Below are 16178 nucleotides of genomic sequence, written 5' to 3'. Positions count from 1 at the left end.
AAAATGTGTGAGGGAGAGAAGCAGTGAAGCGTGTAAGATAGTTAAGTGGAAGAGCTGCGATGGTTGCAGGTAGTGCTTTATTTTGGCTGCACTATTGTTCTGAGCTGTCATTCAAAGAAACTTTGCTATCAAATATCCAGATACTCAGCAGCTTGTACCATGAGCACAGGCAGCAACTCTCTTTGGCAGAGGAGTGCCCTTCAGGTACAGTCCCCTACAAAGCTGAGGTCTCTAAGGGAGTGATATTTTTGATCTGTTCCTCCCCTAGAGTAGTGAACTTGAGAATGGGTTTGAATCCATCAGAGTCATGTTACAATTTTCTAGCAAAGCAACAATGTAAGAAATAAGGATATGCTACGTCCTCACTTTCTAAAGTGCAAGTCCCTAAAAAGGATATGAAAACCCCTTTCTGCTGAACACATCAATTCCTTGTACGTATCTACTCCTATTCCTCCCTTTTATCCGCACACACACTAACTTCCACTGTGTTTTATTCAAGTGCTTCAGGGACATTTCAGAAAATCTCTCCTTTACATCAGCAAGATTGTATACTAAATTTCAGTCAGTGACCCCAGTCTATTTTCCCTTAAGAGATTTTATGATAGCTGGAGAGCCTCTGGAGCTTTTGAATCTTTAATTTCAGGGTCCTCCTGAGAGTAAGGAGCACTGAGAGATTTGCATCACAGTGAGGTTGCACGGGTATCATTGATGCAGAGCTAGAAGGCCACGAGATTAAGTAGATGCATAAATTGGTCTGAAAGACCTTTAGCACTGGGGGTGAGAAATGAGACTACAAGTCCACAGATTGACTCTAAGACGTGCAACTGAATGCGCAACTCCAGCAGTTAATGCAGCACTTCTGCTGGATGGAATTACAGTGAGGAGAAAGCTGTCTCCATCGTCTATAAATGAACTCAAACAGTTGTTTCCTCTTTCAGCTTATACCTAGATAACACTTTCTAAGCACCCCATTTTAATAGGATCTTGTCTACAGATTAGCCATCCTGACATGTTTGTGCTCCCTCATCAGAAGAGTGTATGCACCCAACAGCTAGCCTGCAGGCTTTTAAGGATTCCTCTTCTAGCCAGACTTACAGGCAGGACCTGCCACAACAGGCAGCTGGGCAAGCCCTGGCCACGGCAAGGAACAGCCCTTCTTACAGCAATGCGACGTGCAGGGAGAGGAACAGAACAGGGCTGAGTCAAGCTGTAGGAGAGAGGATCATATGGACCATGTGAAGTGGTATGACTATACCACCAGAAGGAATGTGTGTATGGAGCAGAGTGATATAGGATGTGGTAACTTTATGCCAACATATACAGCTTTATAGTCTTTTCTTGTTTTGACACCTTCTCATGAGCCTTCCTTTCACTGCGTTTTTATAGTTTATAGGAAAGTTTGGAGAAACAAAAAATTTCCTTTCAAACTAATAAGTTCAACTATCCCACTGACTTAGCTCTTGCTTTCCCACTATCTGATCACTTTTTCTTCTGTAAGTAGGTACTACAGTGTAATTTGAAAAAATTCCCTTCAGAGCCCCCAATCCTCCAGTTTGATGAGAAGGCAGCAGAGAGACCAATGATTTACAGCAGAACCAAGTGTGCTGACTGTTGGCTATTTTCCTTTGCCTCACATCCAGCTGAAATCAGAAACCTGTTTTCCCACTTCATCAAGAAACTTCTATCGCCACCTCTGAGTGCTACAGCACAAACCTCAGAGGAAGAAATGCTGCAACAGAAATGTTGGGTGGTTGAAATGCAGCTGTTTGGCCTCCAGTCTGCAAAACTGCTCAGTACATTCAACTCCCCCCATCTCCCCTGAAAGGCAAGCTTGGGAGTACCTCCAGAACTCACACAAAGTTCATCAGTAGCCCGAGCATATTTTTAAAGTAGAAAACACTCAATCATACCTTAGCGTGGTATCTGCACACAGGGATGTAGCCTTCTTGTAATTCGTAAGAACTGTAATAGAACCTTTTTTGAGCTTCTGCTAGTGCTTGCTCAGGCATTTTGGTCCCCTAAGGACTAGATCCTCTAATGCCTCAGTGGTGGGAACCTGAAGACTTCTTAGGTTCCACTTCCAACTGTGCGCAGCTCCCCATCAGGGTGAGACACAGCTGCATGCCAGCCCCTCTCCTTTCTGCTCTTGAAAGCATGGAGAATGGCAATATGGGCTGGGCTGCAGCTGTGGCATGTTCCCATCCACTTCCCTCAACACTGGGAGAAGCTGCGAGCGCTCATGCCCCAGGCAGTCCAGACAAAGCTGGAGTCAATGCTGTTGTTGTGTGAGCACCTGCTCCTTGGCCGAGATGTGCAGAGTGCTGAGGACAGATGTCAGACCATAGCCAACAGCACGAGGCCGAGCTTGGCAAGAGGAAGGGCACAGACTTTGCAAAGTCAAGGAGATATCTACATGGTCAGATGTGACTTGCTCCTTGTTCCACTCTTTTGGCCTTGGTTTTCCGTCCTGAATGTGTGTTACATTGTTATGTTACAGTCAGACTCCCTTTTGGAGAGAGCTCATAGATCTCTGCAAGATGAAACCCAAGCACAGCTGGTAAGACATTTCATGGTATGAATGACCACCACAAACCTGGCTCCCTCCAGACATGGAGAAAATGTTTGAATAGCATCTCACGCAGTCTCCCACTTCCAGATGCTCTCCTGCCCTGCTCCAAACCTTGCAACATCCATTTCAGTCACCCTACAGAACAGCCACTGAGGCCAACTGCACAGCCTTCTCACTATTTTGAGCACTTTAAACTGGAACACTACAAAAACCAGTTACTACCTTGGGGCCAACCACATGGGTCTCACATGGCCTGGGCAGCTGGCTGGGCACTGCGCCTGCACTGGGAGGCCTGAGTCCATCCCTCCCCACCAGGCTGGAGGTAAAAATCCTTCCTTGGTGCAAGCTACCAGGCCCACTCAGGTGCAGACTGTGATTTTTCTACCATGTTAAAAATGTGCTGTGTGGGTGGCCCGAGAGCAAGAGCAGCCCCTGTGTGACAGGTAGGACAACCCTCAGGTCCGAGCTCTGGTCCTCACAGGGGATGGGCAGAAGAGCTGAAGGGAGATATGTTGAGGCAGAAGGTGAAACACAGGAAATAAGAGCAATATTCTTGCAAGAACATTGTGCAATTGGCTGCGTTTCTGCTGAAAGATGTATTTAATTCAGTCAGAGAAAAGATCTCTGTAAGAGGAAATGGTGTTCACAGAAGAGGTGTTGTTTTGTTCCTGAAATTATGCAAAGTGAACAAAAATACATGTCAGCAAGGTCACTCCCTGTGATTTGCCATTTTCTTTGCCTAGAGACTAGAAAAGGTAATTCTATTTCACACAGAGACAAATGATCTGAAATCTGCTTCATAACTCAAAAACAAGCAAATAAAAAGTACCAGAGACATTGGAAAAGCCTCTCTTGGAAATCAAGCACAGCATATGATGCAGCTGAAAGTTTAGCACTGCAGTTAATGAGATGTGAGTTTCTGTTTCTTTAAAGTCACACCATGCTTTAGACATTTGAAAAATCCCTTTTAGCTCTAAGAGTAAATGAAAAATAAGGTATTTTCCCCACACCCTTTCCCATTTGTACTATTCTAAGCAATGGGCTTGTCTGTGTCAACATATCAAATGCAGCAGCTGACAGGTTTCAAGGGTGATGGCTAGAGGAGGAAAATGAAGCAAGGTCACCAAAGCAGTTTGGTGAGGCTATGGTGGTCTATTGGCTCCGTCAGCAACGTGGTCCATCATGCCGTGGTCCGTGGCGCAGACATCTCTAGTGATACCTCACAGCTCTGTGCAGCAGCAATCAAAATGGAGTGGCTGCAGGCACCGACGACTACAAACTACCTTGGGAAAGAAAAGTCAAGGGCCAAACTAATACGGGAGAGGAGCTCTCCCTCCCATCCTCTGTGACAGGATTAAGGACAGCCAGCAGATCATGGGACAGGGTTGAGGAGCACACACATAAGGGGTTATTACCTGGAAGGGAGGCAGAGATCATATTTTGCTCTTGACTGAAAGACTAAATACAGGAGAAAGCAACAGAAAGACTATCAGTACAAAGTGCTTTGCCACTGAAGAGCTAACATTTTCATTGCTATATTGTGGTGAAAAAGTCTGGTGACCACTGCAGTGTTAAATACTCTATTCAATTATTAGGTATTAAATTATTATTAATTAAGTATTAAAATTATTTCCTAGTTTTTAGGAAAGGATGAAACAGGTGCCCGAGTGATAAACATTACATAAAAATCTAGATAAATCACTGTTGTCATACTCAAATAATTTTATTCATTTGAAATTGGGTTTTCTGGAATACAGTCTCATGAGATACTCATCTCTTTGAGACAAATCTGACAGGAGAGGAGATGCTGCAGAGTGGATTAAGCAAGAGATAGTGCTGTAATCCCAGTTTCCCTCTCTCACTTGGCATCTCTGAGAAGGACAGCATCCCTGTCCTTCTGATTTTTCATTTGTAAAATGGAAATGATAACTGCTCATCTCTCAGGGCCATTATGAAGATTAATGTGTTTACAAAAGCATTTAAAATGTTAAGTACTTTTGGTTCCAGTCCTGTGAGATTGGAAATGCCAGCACTGAGGTGCTGAAAAGCTTAAGCTCTTGTTAACTCTAGTGGAAAATATGGCTGCCCAGCATTTTATAAGAACAGGGAGAAACATGTCATTGCAAAAGACATGAAATCCTGTCCTGCTTTACTGCATAAAATGAGAGCTGCACGGTGATATCTGAAAGGGCAGGTTACGTGAAAAATCATCACTTAATTTCATGCTAAGAAAATTGTTGAAGGCTTTGTATTTGGAAACAGGCTGGTGTAGTTTATCTAAGGACTGATTCCTGCACCTTTGGCTACACAACAGGATTTTTGGCATCGGTACAGAATACAGTATCAGCCCAGAATTTGCTGTACTTCTCTTAAGCTTTAAACTGTGACAGCCAACAGACTCTTAATTAGCCTCTAAAAAAAGCTTGTTTCACTATTACGATAGCAAATGTTAGCCGCTTTTCTTACAAAATGCATGATAAATGAAACCAAAACCCAAACCAAGGTTCAAAACCCCCCAGTCTTAGCATTTATGAAGAATAACCAGCACTGACTCTTTACCATACACTCCTTCAGCCAGCCCATATGATCAGAGGAGCAGTTAATTGTATCTGTATCCAGTAAAGTCCCAGTGTTAGTATACTACCTTTTCTAGTCCATGCAGAAGTGAAAATCAGCAGCTTCTGCAGGCTTCAGACTTCCTTTCACCAGTTCTGTTTTTCACAGTGAAGCAAATTTAACAAATCTGAGAAAGCACAGAAGCCAGGAGATGAGTGAGCTGGAGAAATTTGTGAACCAGGGATAATGGTCTCCCTGAAGGGAGTACTAACTCCCTGTGTAAAGGGAGGGATGAAAGATGTAGCTGCACACTCCAAGGCTGAGGAGCAAAGCAGGATGGGGTGGTTTACTGAGAAGCAGAAGACTTTTATGTGAGCATGACACCGGATGCCAACCTGCAGGAAAAAAGTCTGTTTGTGCAAGACAGCTGCATGCAGTCAGACCACGCATGCTGACTGCCCCAGTAAAAGCCACCTGAAGAACATGGGTCAGGACTGGTAAGATTTTGTAACAAATTTGCAATCTAATTTTACGTCCAATGCCCAAGACTTCAAAATCTGTGTATATGGGGCATCTGTTGATTTTATTTAAGACATCAAATGAAAAGTAAATATTAAAGCGGTACGCTTTGACTCACTGATAATACCAACAAAATCCATAAAATGCTAAGTTGTCCTTGTATATTTGGCAGGTGCTGAAAATGGTGGTTCAGGAGATGGATTGCTGATATTACCCACCGTTACAGTAACGCCTCCTCCTGCTACTCATTCTTCGACTATGGATGACCATGAGCCAGTACTTGTCACTGCAAGTGCTACTGAAAGCAGCTTCGAAACAAAAAGTATTCCAAGTACTGAATTGAATGCTGTGAACAATCAGGACAGCCTAGAAGCAGCAGAACAGTCTATCTTGATATACGTTATCCCCGTCGCACTGCTTATCCTGCTGATTTTGCTGATCATATTTTTCATAATACATCATAAAAGGAAAAAGTCTAAGCAAGGTAAATTCATCTTCTCATGCATCAGAAGGATATTTTTAGGGTGTGCTTGTCATTAACAAAACATTGTTTAGAGGCCTGATATGCCACATTTAGGATGTACTTCTCAGCTTGTAGTTGCACATTTGACAAGTAGGAAAGAGATCTACCCCTGGCCAGAGTATCCAGGCACTCACTTCTCCTTAAGCAGGAGCTAGTTCTGCTTCTGGGCATCTCCTGCTCACACTGCATACCCACCACCCACGGGAGCACGACACAGAGCTCCAGCTGCTTGACAACACTGAGAACAATGTATGGATGTAACCGTGCGGCTGCAAATGCTTATTCTGTCTTTATACTTAATAACTTCATGCAAGGTTAATTTAATGCTTCTATTGCCTATACTGCCAACAAGGTAAAGCTGCTCAGAGCTTCAATAAAATAATTTTGAGGAACACTTTTAAGGGATCTTGTAGAGTGGTGGCAACTATGAAGATATCACAGTAAATGAGCTAGGAATCCCATGGTTAGACTGCCTGGGTGCTGCCACAGGGAGAGCAGTGCTTCAGGAAGGTACCTTGAACTGTTAACAGAGAAATTGGTAACTTGGAGTGTCAAGCCACAGGAAAAAAACCTGAGGTGTCATATTAAAACCATGCAATTGGTAAGTGAAGTCCTGAAATGGTCATGACAGTGTGTCTACAGAACAAGAGTGCAGCTGCAAGCTCCTCAGTCTGTAGACAGTGACATAGTTTCAACAGACTTAAAGTCCATTTTTCAACGCATTTTTAGGCTGCACTTGCCTTACCACTGGGTCACCTCATAGCAAACTGAATTCACTACTAGGCACCTAGTTGTCTGCCTGTTTCTGGATGACCTGAAATGCAGGTACACTTTTCAGAGGGATGGGAAATGTGGTACCCTGCAGGAGCACAATCCTGGGATCCCTTGCCCTGTGCTTGTTGCTTGAAGCTGGGATTTTGGACATCCTCAAGGCAGGGGCAGATAGCTCTGCAGCCCTGGGGTGGCTGTGCAGTCAGGGAATGTGCTGGAACAGGTGGGAGGTGTCAGCACCCATTGGCACCAATGGATTAAAAATAAGCTAATTTAAGACAGTATACAACGTGAATCCTATATTTAGTTCTTCATTCTTGATTGAGGGCTGAGGCTTTTCAGTCACTTGATTCTTGGAGGGGGAGTTCTGAATAATGACTATCACTATTTTTTTTGTTTCCACATCTTTACTTTGTTTGGGGTCATAATTAGCTTTGAATCCCTTTTGACATCTGGCTAGTTCACTTTCATTTGCCTGAGATTTAATCTGTCATGCAAGTCTATCCTCCCCTTCTTCTCTCCATGAGCAGCTCCCAGAGTCTCCAGGCAGAGCTGGATTGCCTGTGTGTAGTCTGCAGCAAAATGTCCTGATGCTTCCAGTAAACAATTTTTTGCAGCAGTGGTTCCTTTTCAGGATACCATTTCTCTCACAACATCTATTTTGCTCAGGGAAGCGTGCACCTGCCATTTCCTGCCCACTGTGGCACTAACAGCCAGTTTTCTCCCATCACAGCTGAGCTAATAATGAGCTGCTCTTAATGTATTCAAGATTAAAAATAATGGGCTCCTCTGAAAATTACAAACAGGATGAGATGTTTTGTCTTTCATCCACAAGTTAACTATTATACCTTTTGAAAATGCAGCCTGTTTTACATGACATTGTTCAAGGCTTGCTTGCAGTCTGGACCCTGTATATACAAAGAGCAGAACTATGAACACCAACTTTTTTCTTTTTCAGATGAGCTGGGAAGCGAAAATGTGAAAAGGTAAAGTTTGTGAACATTGATTTTTTGTTTTTTTTATTCTTTTACTCTAATGGGATATTATGATTTTCGGCTCTGCCACTACCTGTTTTAATTTAGCTGTACACTAAACACCATTACCTTTTGCCATCAAATGCTCCAGTTAACTATCTCTAGAGGTGGCTAAAGTGTGACTTTAGTATCTGGCTGAAGACACAGGACTAGAGCAGAAGAACAGGAGTTAGGGCGGCAGAGGTGAGTACTGCCTTACAGGCACCCACCGCCCACAGCCGCCCCTGTGCCTGTTCTAGGCATCCCCGGCTCCACTAGCCAGAAGATGCCACCAGATATACCAGGTGCCCCATGAGCAAAGGGGATCAGTTCCCAGGCTCATCACCAACTTTTACTATTCAGAATAAACTCTGTGTCTTGCTCCCCTGTTTTTCAAGTTTGTCTTCTCACCTTGAGATGAGGCAGAAAGGCTCGCCCAGCTGCTCTGGAAGGAATGCCTTAGCTCCTGGGAAAACAAACCAAAAGCTGCATGGCTCTGATAAGAGTGATAATTTTTATCATTATCTTTTATTGAGTGCCATCCTGCTAATCAATGCTGGAAGTTGGAATTGGCTTCACTGCAAAAAAAAGGGGTTTTGCTAAAACTATTTTTTCTACCATGTGACTCCTGGAATAATCAGCAAAGGGCAACTAAACAGAGGCATTTACATAAATGCAGAGTTACTCTACTCATGACCTTTCCTTTTAAAGTCACTGCCAATGCCATTCACAGCTAGGACGAAACTTTAAGCCCTCTGCTTTTATCACTGGAGCAACGGGACTTCTGCCATGTGTTTCAGCAGGGCAGAGAGAAACAATTTTATTTTTCAGTTTTCTGTTTACAGTTGGGACAGTTCTTGAATAACTGCAGTGGTCCTGTGCTCTGGCATACCCCAGACCACACTGCCCGAGTCCTTCTGCATGTGATGTCTCAGGAAGCCCTACCTCTGCCCAGGACCAGCATCTCACCACTGCTCCTTCGCAGCCATTTGCAGCTGTTTCATTCACACCCACTGGGCTGACATCTTCTCAGATTACTAGGCTAGGACAGCTTTCCAGAGTTTATACATGTGTCTGGAATTATGAAAGACTCACACAAAATTTCTACATTGTAAGTTGTTTAAATTAAGCATTTTGTGTAATGCCTTTTTTTCCCTCCCTCCTCTCAAGTCCTATTTTTGAAGAAGACACGCCCTCTGTTATGGAGATAGAAATGGAAGAGCTTGATAAATGGATGAACAGCATGAATAAAAATGGTATACGGTAACCCTTCTACTCCATCATCCCTCTCTTTCTGGCTGACGTAGATCCCATGCGTAGAAAATCAATGTCAGGCATTTTGTATGTGTGTCACTGCTCTTTTCCTACAACATTTTTAGTTGTGCTCTTGACTCCCTGCTACTAAAATAGCAGCACAAATGTCAGGGGTAGAATTGTTCAGAGGACTATTTTAGTTTGTGTGGGAGCTTATTTTTAACATATGATAAAATATCATAAATGTTTTGAGTTTCCAGTAGACACTTCTATTAAACACATGTATAGCTGTGAACAGCATTTATATTTTTAAATACACATTTTTAATGCTAAGTACTAGTTTCTCTGAAGCATCTAGTCCTTTCAGTCTTCAGATTTTCTACAGTTCTGTGTTCCACATTGTGCTACCGTAGCAGAAACATGCATTTACTTATAGTTCAGACCATCACTTACTTAAAATTGCTGTCAGGATCCTATGAATATATCCTTCTTCTCTCTGTACCCTTTCCGTTGCTTGCCATCTCTACGATATGAAGCACAAGCTGCTCTTAGCTGCCAGCACCACTCTCCATCTACATCTTCTCTGGCAAGTCTATCAGCCCATGGAGCAATTAGTACCTGTGGTAACTACCAACAGCAGCATCTTCAGCTCCTTGTTAGCTACTTCTAATTTTTCTTAGCTACTTCTAATTTATGGTTGGACTAGATGATCTTCAAGGTCCTTTCCAACCTAGATGATTCTGTGATCTTGTGGGTTTTTCCCCCCCATTTTCCTCCCAGTCAATCTCCCGTTCAAAATCTCTAAGGGCCCTAATCCTCCTTCAAGGCTTTCAAAAAATGCAAGTCTTCAGTAATGTATGAATTAACCAAGGCCTGATTTTGAACTGCTAACAGCTTTTCACTGGCTAGGAAATGCTGAAACCCTGATATTTTTTTCATTCCTGGTCCCTTGCTTTATATCCAAATGTTTCATTTGCCTGACCTCTTAGGAGGCTTTGTTTTTCAGGACATAAAACTCTTTGGAGCATTTCTCTGCATCAGCACAGTGCTCCACATGATGGGGTTTTGACCTTCGCGGTCCATAAGCTCTAGCAGAAAACATATGCTAAGCAGCAGTAGTAAAATAGAGACATTAAGTATAGTACATGGGGGAATAGTGCTGTAAAAAATATTTTTTAAAATTCTGTGGACAGAAGGGAGACAATAGTTTATATATGGGGGGGGTTTTATTAGTGTTCCCTAAACCCCAGCCAGACTATAAAGCATAGGTGCAACTAGAAGCAGTGGAAGATTGATAATCCTCCCTGTGTAGTTTATAGGAATCAGACCTTAAAAGTAACTCATTTGTTTAAGTGTACATAAACACTGAAATATATATAATAGAAATTATGGCCACACCTATCAGAAGAAAAGAGGATTTAAGACATGTAACATTTATGCTATTGGGGACCATCCAGACTTTACAGATAAAAGGGTGCAAAAGAGCATCTGCAGTTTTACGTTCTAGAGAGACTGCACAATAAAAAGTTGAAGAACTGTCAAGAGTAACTATAGTCTGATTTCTTATTCTTTTCAGCTGACTGTGAATGTTTGCCTACTGTAAGAGAAGAAGAAAAAGAATCAATTGCCAACCCAAGGTACTTTTAATTCATGGTATTATTTGAAGAAATATGGTCAATGTAATTCCAAAATAATATAACTTTTTAATATGTAATTAATGAGTGATTGTTCGGTCTATTTAAGTTTTAAAGCTTTTTTTATGTAGGGACTTTGATTTCAACTTAAACAAGAGGTTTGACGCTCTTATTTCTAAACTGGTCTCTGCACGTAAATTGCACCACTAAATAATCTTGTGGTTGTAAACCTGTGCAAGACAGACAACCAGATGGCACAGATGGAGTTCCACTCACTGATCAGACTTTAATCACAGTTTCCCAAGGTGTTGACACAAGCATTCAGCATAGCTTCCTTGGCACTCCTCACCAGCACAGAGACACATCTCCCCTCTGCCCCCAGGTACCCATCAGTCCCTGAGAGCCCCTGCCAGATGTTTGGGCTGCCAGACAGGGGCTTGCCTGACTCCAAGAGAAACCCGAAGGATTTCCTGATGCTCCCATACAGTGCAGCCCTGGAGCTGCCACTAGCTCACAGTCCAGAGATCCCAGAAAGATGGAAAACCACAATCCTGGCAGCTTATAAACTTAAAAACTTTCTGGATGCTTTCCTCAAGATTTTGACCAGAACCCCTAAACCCTTCTCAAACTCCCATTTTCCCTAATTAAAAATTCTGGTTCCAGCTGGAAGCAAGGGGCTGTACATTGCCCTTGCCTGCACACTTGTGTCACAGCTGCATTTTGAGGAGTGTGCAAAGCAGCTCCTCTGTGCCGGGTTATGATAGCAAACAATTAAACCGTCCTGTGCCAATAAAATCCCTAGTGCAGTGGAAGCAGCAGACACAAGCAAGCAAGGCCACGAGCAGGGAGGGGTGGCAGGAGGGGGACCTAGGTCTTCCCCTTCCCATGGCACCAGGTAACTCAACATGTCTCTCTGATGGAGCTAGACCATCATAATATCCTGGTCCCCTCCTATTTTCTGAGTTTCCTTGCTCAGGAGTGAAATAGTGGTGGAGTTAAATCACCACTGCTAGAGAGTTTGCAACTCAGTTGTTCCAGTTTCAGGATAGCTTTTAGATGGGGCTGCTCCAGTGCAACTGTTTGTATTTAAAAGGTTTCTGCTTATGCCTATTGCAAGAGAACTCATTGCTGTGCTGTGGGGTTTTAGTTTGGTTTTGGGGTTTTTTGTTTGTTTGTTTGTTTGTTGTTTGTTTGTTTTTTTTTTTTTTAAATACTTAGATACTAGGTTACAGATGCAAGCAAGCACAATAATTTTACCCTGAGCAGTTGAAAAAGATGCTGGATTTCCTAACCATCTGGGTCTTCCCTACCCAGCCTCTAAATGATAACTCAGGGAGGAAAAATTGTTAAGGAGAGGCAGCTCCACAGTGGTTCTCTAAAAGCAGATTTGCTGAGCATACCACTGACTATAATAGGCAGTATAGGACAAAGCATGCTTGAGCCATATGTTAACACCAGCAGAAGTTAATCATACTATAAAAGGCTTTTTAGGCACAATGACACCCTGAGCATTAAGTTTACTTTAACAGTTCGTGTTTAGAAAAAAATCATCATGACCTACTCAGCTTGAGCTGACATTTTAAATACTGTCCTTACTAAAGTGCTGTTGTGTTTTGAGCCCAGAGGATAACTGAGTGCCACGCAGCCACTCACCCCTTCACCCTCAGGAATGGGAATGAGGATATAAAGAAAAAGGCTCCCAGAATCAAGATAAGGACAGAGAGAGATGATTCACCCATTATTGTCAACAGGCAAAAGACAGACTGCTAAGGGGAAGAAAACAAACATCAATTGAATTCAAACACCATCAACAGCAACACTTAACTAGCAGAGCAGGACAGTGAGAAGCATTACCACATCTTAAAAACACCTTCCCCCAAACCTCCCTTCTTCCCAGGCTTAGCTTTGATCCTGATTTCTCTACCTTCTCCCCCTGGGTGGTGCAGGGGGTGGGGAATGGGGGTGTGCAGTCAGTCCTGCCACTTCTTCTTCTTCAGGGAGAGGACTCCTCACATTCTTACCCTGCTCTGGTGTGGTGTCTTTCTCATAGGAGACAGTTCTCCATGAACTTTCTCCAGCATCAGTCCTTCCTATGGAATGCATTCTTCCTGAGCTGCTCTGGTACAGATTCCTGCCACATGTTGCAATCCTCCCAGCACCAAATTAAACAAGCAGGGGCTTCTTCCCTCAGAGTCCCAGCCTTCTTCAGGTGCAGTCAGCTGCTCTGGCATGGTCCTCCATGGGCTGCAAGTCAGCATCTGCTCCACCAGTGACTTCCATGGTGTGGGGGGGTGGTCCTGCTCTCTCACCACTGGCTGCAGGGGTCTCTGCTCCAGCACACCCCCACCCCGTTCTTCCACTGACGGTGGAATGCGGTGTTTGCACAGGTGTCCTTCTCATAACTCCCATTCCTCAGGTTCCCCTTTCTAAATATGTTAATGCCAAGGCACAGACACCATTGCTAATTGGTTTAGCCTTGGCCAGAGGTGGGTCTGACCCACCCAGCTTTGAGAAGCTTCTCACGAGGGGACACTACTGTAGCCCCCTGCTCTGCTACACACACAAACCCTACAAAAGTGCTTTTGTACTGGATTTGCCATAATCCCATCGGAAGGTGGGGTTTTTGCTCCTGATGGGCAAAAGGTATTTTGGGACTATACTGTACCTCAAGTTCCCACCTGTAAAACAGAGATATTGCCACTTCAAAGCACTATAGTGAGGCTTCAGCCTTGATATAAAAAAGCAACCCTGTTCAGATAAGTATGCTTCAGTCAGAGTGAAGGTACACGTGTTATTTCAAGTAATATTTTCTTATGACTGGTATCTTAAGATCAGACTGTAGAGAAATTTATGCCTCTAAATTGTAGGAAGGCAAACAAATGCAAATAAAAAGAAGAGATTTATCTTTAAAACGTTCGGAGCTGCTCAGACAAAAGATATAAATTGAATACAAAGTACAAGATTATTAAGTTCAATTTCAGATTCTGAAAAACTGCTTTGTTTGGGCAAATTTCTTCTCAAATGATGATAATTCTTTTTTTAGATTTTATTGATGATATTTCAATGTGGGAAGCATGCATCTCAAGGCCTCACTGCATACAGCTGTCTGAGTGTTGTTTTCCTGCTTCATAAAGATGCTAGGGAAAGTTAACCAAGGCCCAAATGTTTTGAACTATGAATTAATTTTTGTAAGATATCATTTTGAAACATTTTAATAATGACATTTTCAGAATGAAAGTTGTTCCAAAACTATTTTTCAGACTAAGTGTCTTTTTAATATAACATTTTAAAAAGTTTAAAGAACAGAGCCCTGTGGTGGTAAAATATTTCTAAATGTTTCCCTTAAAACTACTTTTCAAATTTCATTTTACACGAAATTTTGAATCACGCTTCATTCCGAAGTGAAAAGGTATCTGAAGTGGTGGGATTTCCTGGTAAATAAAAAAAAGTTCAGTTACATTTATTTCTGCAGTTGAACCTTCTCAGACCAAGACTTGATCTTTTCCTGACCAAACTCTTAGCTGAATAAGTAATGTCAGAAAGAGAACTATGTACAGATAAATAGATGTTTTCAGCAGCTCTTTTGTGCAAGAAAAGTAAAAAACTACAAAGTAAAATGAAACCAAGCTATTATTATGGCAAAAATTTGTACTCATGAGCATCAACGCTGCAGATTTGTGCACAGGAGACAACATGTGACAACCCAGGCTTCTTTGTAGGTGGGGGTCATCTGCCTTGTGCATAAGCTAAGTCACAAATATACATGTGGATATACTTAATTTTTAAATATATGTTTTTTTAAAATATATCTTGCCTTTGAAACCTAGTGCTGAAATCCTGATTGTGCCTAAGCAGAGAACTATGACATCTCCCCAGCCTCCCTGGGGCTGGGGTTCCCAACCCATCCCACGCATGCAGGAGGGAGCAGGCAGGAGGGTGCAGGGGCAGCAGCCAAGGGCTGATGTTCCTGTGGTGCACAAGTGGGTGCAAGACCAATCTCTTCTCTGGGGACTTTTACTCCCCCAGCAAAACAGAAGCACAGCCTGTCCCCTTCACGGCATTGGTCTTTGTAGGCTGCCAAGTATGATGAAGCAATTGCCCTCTGCTTTATCACACCTCCCAAGGGGGTCTTGTTTACCTTGGGCACTCTCCGAGTCTTTCTGCCTGAAAAAAAGTGACTCCTTTTTTATGGATAGTTGTGGGGAATAAATCAATACAGAAAGAAATATTCCTTTCCCAGGCTGTGCCTCAGTTTGGCAAGGTACTTAAAAAAACATGAAATAGTAAGATTATGAGTGGCCCTTTTAACTTCAGAGGTGATTTAAACCCCTGATATTAATGCTGGCTGAAATCTAACCAGCCAATAAAAAAAGTTGCATTTTTAATGTTGTCACAAACCAAACATTATTAATAAGTGCTAGGGAGCAAGCTAGGTAGGCAGAAATCTGCAGGAAAAGAAATTCCCCTATTACGAGGCCAGATTTAATACAAAAACTCCATCTGTATGAAGTTATCCTGACCTGTGGAAAGATGACAGCTTGATTTCTCAGTCCTCACCTGTGAGCAGGAGACAGGGTGCACTGGGTAGCCACCAACCAACAGAGAAATCAGAGCAGCCCTTGCTGCCAGCATCTAGTGCCACAGATGGGATCATTCCCTGCATTGCATGGCTGACACTTTTGTTTTTTGATAAGTCTTGCATATTATTTCCTGCTGAGACAACTAGCCCAACAGCATGAACACTGGTATGTTTTTTCTTTTCCATGTATACACAGTGATGGTGAATCATGAAGTCAGAACAACAAAGAACTGGTTAAATGGAAGCAGCGCACAAGCAAACAATCTTCCAGATATTGGATGAACCGGATTTAAATGTAATTAATCTCAAAAGGCCAGAGAAGCAAATGCTTTTGTTGTGTCCTGCTACATAGAGCCTTCAGAAAGGAAACATCACCAAGGGGAAGAAAAAAAAGAAGCACTGTAGTAAGATTAGGAGCTGATATAAAGTCCCTCTGCAATGATATTCACCACAAATGAAGAGAAGCCTCTTTTTCCCCCTGAAAGTTCTCAAAATAGTCTGTGTTTCTGTCTGGTTCTTCAGTTGTGCATCATGCAGAACTACTTCTGTTCCAAGTTTGGTGGGTTTCTTTAATTTTTGTGGGTTGGTTGTTATTTTAAAAAAATATTAATAGCATCCATAATTCTGGACTACCCTGGTTTGGTGGATGTGAAGCTAATGCCTATGCAATATTTGTTTTCCTATTTGCTTTTTGGTAATGGTGCACTGATTTGCACAGGGCTTCTGCTGGGGAGGTACCAGACTAGGACTGACAAACCAG

General features: G+C 42.6%; 1 protein-coding gene across 1 annotated transcript; it reads left to right on the top strand.

The window, feature by feature from the left end:
• The first annotated feature begins 1038 nt into the window (after nt 1-1038).
• TMEM154 (transmembrane protein 154) lies at nt 1039-15731 on the top strand. Its single transcript, XM_074904034.1, is given in 6 exon segments — nt 1039-1270; nt 5817-6128; nt 7897-7924; nt 9122-9207; nt 10782-10842; nt 15615-15731. Coding segments are annotated over 6 exon segments (735 nt in total). The 3' UTR covers nt 15631-15731.
• Nucleotides 15732-16178: the final 447 nt, after the last annotated feature.

This window comes from Athene noctua, chromosome 4 (genome assembly GCF_965140245.1).
Source record: "Athene noctua chromosome 4, bAthNoc1.hap1.1, whole genome shotgun sequence".
NCBI lineage: Eukaryota > Metazoa > Chordata > Aves > Strigiformes > Strigidae > Athene > Athene noctua.
This window is presented reverse-complemented; position numbering and strand designations above follow the sequence as displayed.